Here is a 6,000-nt window from a genome sequence, read left to right as displayed (position 1 = left end):
CTTCACCCCCTGCTGCAGCTGCTGAGCTCCTGCCTGCGGTGGGCAGCTGGGCTGGCCTGGCTTGGGCTCCCTGAGGTCGGAGCAGCAGGGCCGGCTGGTGGGGAGCTCAGGCCATGGGGCACTGCGGACTCGGGGTCCAGGAGGTGCCGTGCAGCAGAAGGTGCCCTGGAGCCCGACGCCAGGTGGAGGAGAGCGGCCCGGGCGGCCTGGACACAGCGGGTGCTGCTGCTCTAGCTCTGACCCCGCAGCAGGAGCAAGGGGAAGAGTCTGGCTGGGCTCTGGCCGGGGGTCCCGGGGGAGCCTGGGCGAGCTGGGCTGCGCGGCTCCTGTGCGCAGGCTCCGCCGTCCCAGTGGGGATGAGAGTGCCAGGGACGTGGCCTGTGCAGAGCAGCGCCAGGAGGGCACTAGGACCATGCTAGGCAGCCGGCTGAGGGAGAGCCGCGCTGTCTCTTCAGCCGGTGCCTCGGCAGCCACTTGTGGAGACAGGAGGCTGGAGCCAGCGAAGCGCCCGCTTGCCACTGCTGGGGCATGAGCCGGAGGTTCACGGTCACGGCCCTGCCCCGGGAGGAGGGGGCCCCCTGCCAAGAGGCGGCTGCAGCGCTCCACGGAGATGCCGCCCCCCTGCAAGGGGCCCAGCCTGGCAGCCACTCCCGAGAAGACAGCAAAGGTAAGTGATGCTCGGCGGGCACCGGGCGGGCGCCCCGTGGGCAGCACAGAGGGGCTGGCTGCTACAGTGACCTGCCAGGAGCCCTCCCAGTGGGGGGCAGGGACGGTGCTGGGCTGGGGGCTTCAGTCTGCCCTGGGGTGGGTGGGGCTGGCTGCCCCTCTGGGGCGAAGGCTCTGGGGCACTGGGCTGCACCAGCAGCCATGTCTGAGAGGAGCCGGTTTCCTGAGGCCTTTGACGGGGCCTGGCCGGTGGCTTGGAGCAAAAGTTGCGGCTGTGAATGGAAAGAGCGGAAGTGCCTGGGGGTCCCGTGGGGGGCTGGGCTCCGCTCTGGAAAAGGGGGCTAGGCAGGGAGATGGCTGGTTGCCCTGGGTAACCTTTGGCTCTCTCCAGAGGAGCCGGGCGCTCGTTGCCGCCCATTCCCGCCTGCTGGCTGCTGGGGTCAGGGACTTGCCCGGCTGAGCCTGGCCCCCTGGGGGGCTCCTCTCAGCTGAACCCTAAATTAGGGGGGGCCGAGAGCCGCCTGCCCAGGAGCTGGGATGGGCACAGGGCCCGAGGGATGTGCTGGGGCAGGGCCCCCCGGCACATGCAGCGCCCAGCCCCCTGCTGAGTGGTGACTCCGCAGGGTAAAACCCGCCCTGGGCCGTGCCCGCTGGCCCCAGCGAGGGCTCTGCAGCTTGGGGCTCTTGAGAGCGAGACCGAGGGCCGCATATGAACTTCTCCTCCACACAGCCCTGCGGGTGCCCCCCACTCCGGACCTGCAGCCCCCCTAGCCCAGCCCTGGGCTCCCCCCACAGCCCATGCTGGTGCCCCCCAATCCAGCCCCATGCTATTCACTTCTAGGACTTGGACTCCATGTCCTTCTGCTCACACATTCCATAGCCAGCCATGGGCCCGGCATGCTGACCACGCTGCTTGAGCCTCCCGATAGTGGAGGGCAAGACCATTACAAAGCGTGGCCCTCGACCAGCCCTGTGTCGGCCTGTGGAGACGGCGGGTCAGATGTCCAGCCTGCCACCCCCTCCGCTGGCTGCCATTTTGCCCGTCTTTGGAAGCAGGCAACAGCCTGGGCAGCATTTGGCTTCTGTGCATGACTTTGACGTGAGCCTGGAGGCTAATGGTTGGTGGTTAGTGTCTGTCAGGGTCTGTGCGGCGAGAAGGAGCCATGGCATCCTGGATGTGCATGTGTGCACGGGACGTCCTGACTCTGTGTGCCCCATGGGTGTGAGCGTGACGTCATGGCTGCGTGCATGCACGTGTGAGTCTGTCCGTGACGTCCTGGGTCTACACGCACCTGGGCATGTGCACCCGTGAGTCCTGGCTCTGTGTGCAGCCCACAGAGGAAAGGCCCTGGCTGCTGCTGCCAGCTGCGGGTGCTCTCGGAGGCCTGCTCTGGGGAGAGGACTGGGTTCTAGACCTGGCCCTGTCCAAGGGAGCTTTGCACAGTCTGTCCGTGGCAGCCTGGTGCAGTGCGTGGTGTTGCCCCGAGTTAGAGGGTGATGCAGGTGGCAGCGAGGTGCAGGGACTTGCCCAGGCTCGCCAGGGCGAGAAGCTGGCAGTGCTGGGATCCCTGCAGGGATCGTCCCAGTCTGGCCGGAGTGGGGCCTACCCCGGGGGGTCTCCATGCCTGAAGGCAGCCAGCTTCTGCACATGGCTCAGCATTTGGCTCCTGGGAGCAGGGGGTGCTGCGCTCCCCCTCCGGGCCTTTCTGGCTCCGGACCTTGGGCTGGAGCGAGGCAGTTCCCCATGCACAGCGTGTCCCGGAGCACAGGGCTCTTGGCTGCACATCCGGGCCTGTCACTGGAGCCGTATCGATCTCAGAAACCCAGGGGGCTGCAGCCTCACCCGCTGCATCGGAGCTGTGAGTTGTGCCCTCTGCAAGGGCGCCTGGTGTAATATGGCCCCAGTGCCTGGCCCCGCGTGGCAGGGTCTAGGGGCTCGGAGCACAGAGATGCGTGGGTATTTTGGATCCGGGCTGGGTGGGTCGGTGCTGGGGGCTGAGTGGTTCTGGGGCTGGGGGGGTTGTTATATGCCTGGAGGCTGTGGGTGTGTGGCTTGTGCTGTGTGGCCCATGGACCCGTCCCCTGTGCTCTGGCCTGGCCATGGCGGCAGTGCTGGCCCGGCAGGGCGTGGGCAGGTTGCACTGGCCGAGGAGATGGGGCTGAGATGGGAGTGACTGAGAGGCTGGAAGGCACCAGCTCTGTTGGGGGACCTGCCCCTATGCCAAGGTGACTCACTCAGGACGGTGGGGCTGGGAAGGGGAGGGGACTGGAGCGCCCGGCAGGGCTGAGGTTAGCCGTAACAGCCCAGTGGAGCCCAGCAGGGTTGTGGGGGTCAGTGCTAGGGTTGGGAGTAGAAGGGAAGTCAATGCTGAGGTTTGGGGGTCACAGGGAGGTCAGTGTCAGGGTTTGGGGGCCATGGGTCTGGGCAGGGGTTGAAGGGCATGGGATTAAAGTTTGGGAGTCAGGGCAGGGGTTGGGGGTCAGGGGTTTGGGGCTGTGGGGGTTGGGGGTAGGGTCTGGGCAGAGGTTGGGGCCTGTGGGAGTTGGAGTCTGGGCTGGGTCTGGGTCTGTGGGGGTCAGGGGTTGGGGTCTGGACAAGGGTTGGTGGTTGGGGGTCTGGGCAGAGATTGGGGGCTGTGGAGGTTGGGAGTCTGTGGGGATTGGGGGTCTGTGTTGGTGGCTGTAGGGGTCAGGGGTCTGTGGAGGTTGGGGGGCTTTGAGAGTTGGCGGTTGGGGGTCTGGGCAGGGGTGGGGGTCTGTGGGGGTCGGGTTGGGGAGTGTGGGGGTTGGAGGTCTGGGTAGAGGTCGGGGGGCTGTGGGGGTCAGGTTGGGGGCTGTGGGGGTTGGCAGTTGGGGGTCTGGGCAGAGGTTGGGGGCTCTGGGGGTTGGAGGGCTGGGTTGGAGGACTGTGGGGGTTAGCAGTTGGGGGTCTGGGCAGAGGTTGGGGAGCTGTGGGGGTCAGGTTGGGGGCTGTGGGGGTTAGCGGTTGGGGGTCTGGGCAGAGGTTGGGGGCCTGTGGTTGTTGGGTTGGCAGTTGGGGGGCTGTGGAGGTCAGGTTGGGGGTCAGGGCAGGGGTTGGCAGTTGTAAGGGTTGGCAGTTGTGGGTCTGGGCAGAGGTTGGGGGCCTGTGAGGGTCGGATGGGGGGTCTGGGCGGGGGTTGGCGGTTGGGGACTGGGTTGGGGGTCAGGGCAGGGGTTGGGGGCTGTAGGGGTTGGGGGTCTGGGCAGAGGTTGGGGGTCTGTGAGGGTCGGGTGGGGGGTCTGGGCAGGGGTTGGGGGTTAGGGGGCTGGGTTGGGGGTTGGGTGGGAGGTCTGGGCAGGGGTTGGAGGCTGTAGGGGTTGGCAGTTGGGGGTCTGGGCAGAGGTTGGGGGTCTGTGAGGGTCAGGTGGGGGGTCTGGGCAGGGGTTGGGGGTCAGGATGGGGGTCAGGGCAGGGGTTGGGGGCTGTAGGGGTTTGCAGTTGGGGGTCTGGGCAGGGGTTGGTGGTTGGGGAGCTAGGTTGGGGGTCGGGTGGGGGGTCAGGGCAGGGTTTGGGGGCTGTAGGAGTTGGCAGTTGGCGGTCTGTGAGGGTCGGGTGGGGGGTCTGGGCAGGGGTTGGCGGTCAGGTTGGGGGTCTGGGCAGGGGTTGGGGGGCTGGGATGGGGGTCGGGTGGGGGGTCAGGGCAGAGGTTGGGGGTCTGGGCAGGGGGTCGGGTTGGGGGTCAGGGCAGGGGTTGAGGGGCTGGGTTGGGGGTCTGGTGGGGGGTCTGGGCAGGGGTTGGGGGGCTGGGATGGGGGTCAGGTGGGGGGTCTGGGCAGAGGTTTGGGGTCTGTGAGGGTCAGGTGGAGGGTCTGGGCAGGGGTTGGCGGTTGGGGAGCTGGGTTGGGGGTCGGGTGGGGGGTCAGGGCAGGGGTTGTAGGAGTTGGCAGTTGGGGGTCTGTCAGGGCAGGGGTTGGGGGTCGGGGCAGGGGTTGGTGGTTGGGGGTCGGGTGGGGGGTCTGGGCAGAGGTTAGGAGTCTGGGCAGGGGGTCGGGTTGGGGGTCAGGGCAGGGGTTGAGGGGCTGGGTTGGGGGTCGGGTGGGGGGTCTGGGCAGGGGTTGGGGGTCTGGGATGGGGGTCGGGTGGGGGTTCTGGGCAGAGGTTTGGGATCTGTGAGGGTCGGGTGGAGGGTCTGGGCAGGGGTTGGTGGTTGGGGAGCTGGGTTGGGGGTCGGGTGGGGGGTCTGGGCAGAGGCTGGGGGTCTGTGAGGGTCAGGGCATGGGTTGGGGGTCGGGGCAGGGGTTGGCGGGTGGGGATCGGGTTGGGGGGCTGGGCAGAGGCTGGGGGTCTGTGAGGGTCAGGGCATGGGTTGGGGGTCGGGGCAGTGGTTGGTGGGTGGGGATCGGGTTGGCGGTCGGGTTGGGGGTTGGGTTGGGGGGCAGGGGTTGGGGGTCTAGGTTGGGGGTTGGGTGTGGGCAGAGGCTGGGGGTCTGTGAGGGTCAGGGCATGGGTTGGGGGTCGGGGAAAGGGTTGGCAGGTGGGGATCGGGTTGGGGGTCGGGGCAGGGGTTGGCGGTCGGGTTGGGGGTCAGGGCTGGGCAGAGGCTGGGGGTCTGTGAGGGTCAGGGCATGGGTTGGGGGTCGGGGCAGCGGTTGGCGGTCAGGTTGGGGGTCAGGGCAGGGGTTGGGGGGCTGGGTTGGGGGTCAGGTGGGGAGTCTGGGCAGAGGCTGGGGGTCTGTGAGGGTCAGGGCATGGGTTGGGGGTCGGGGCAGAGGTTGGCGGGTGGGGATCGGGTTGGGGGGCAGGGCAGGGGTTGGGGGGCTGTGTTGGGGGTCGGGTGGGGGGGTCGGGGCAGGGGTTGGCGGTCGGGTTGGGGGTCAGGGCAGGGGTTGGGGGGCTGGACAGAGGCTGGGGGTCTGTGAGGGTCAGGGCATGGGTTGGGGGTCGGGGCAGGGGTTGGCGGGTGGGGATCGGGTTGGGGGTCGGGGCAGGGGTTGGGGGGCTGGGTTGGGGGTCGGGTTGGGGGTCAGGACAGGGGTTGGCGGTCGGGTTGGGGGTCAGGTGGGGGGTCTGGGCAGAGGCTGGGGGTCTGTGAGGGTCAGGGCATGGGTTGGGGGTCGGTGCAGGGGTTGGGGGGCTGGGTTGGGGGTCGGTTGGGGGGTCTGGGCAGAGGCTGGGGGTCTGTGAGGGTCGGGGCATGGGTTGGGGGTCGGGGCAGGGGTTGGCGGGTGGGGATCGGGTTGGGGGTTGGGGCAGGGGTTGGGGGGCTGGGTTGGGGGTCAGGTGGGGAGTCTGGGCAGAGGCTGGGGGTCTGTGAGGGTCAGGGCATGGGTTGGGGGTCAGGGCAGGGGTTGGCGGGTGGGGATCGGGTTGGG

The 6,000-nt window shown here is 68.7% G+C and overlaps 1 protein-coding gene across 1 annotated transcript in view; it reads left to right on the top strand.

The window, feature by feature from the left end:
- The first annotated feature begins 418 nt into the window (after positions 1–418).
- The window catches only part of SLC12A5 (solute carrier family 12 member 5), a 92,808-nt gene continuing 87,226 nt past the window's right edge, over positions 419–6,000 (top strand). The window contains exon 1 of the mRNA XM_037915360.2: positions 419–667. Coding sequence (XP_037771288.1) covers positions 529–667 — 139 coding nt within the window. The 5' untranslated portion in view covers positions 419–528. The remainder of the gene's footprint in view (positions 668–6,000) is intronic.

The sequence above is a fragment of the Chelonia mydas genome, chromosome 13 (genome assembly GCF_015237465.2).
Source record: "Chelonia mydas isolate rCheMyd1 chromosome 13, rCheMyd1.pri.v2, whole genome shotgun sequence".
NCBI classification, from domain to species: domain Eukaryota; kingdom Metazoa; phylum Chordata; order Testudines; family Cheloniidae; genus Chelonia; species Chelonia mydas.
Note: the sequence above shows the minus strand (reverse complement) of the source record. Positions and strands in the feature narration are given on the sequence as shown.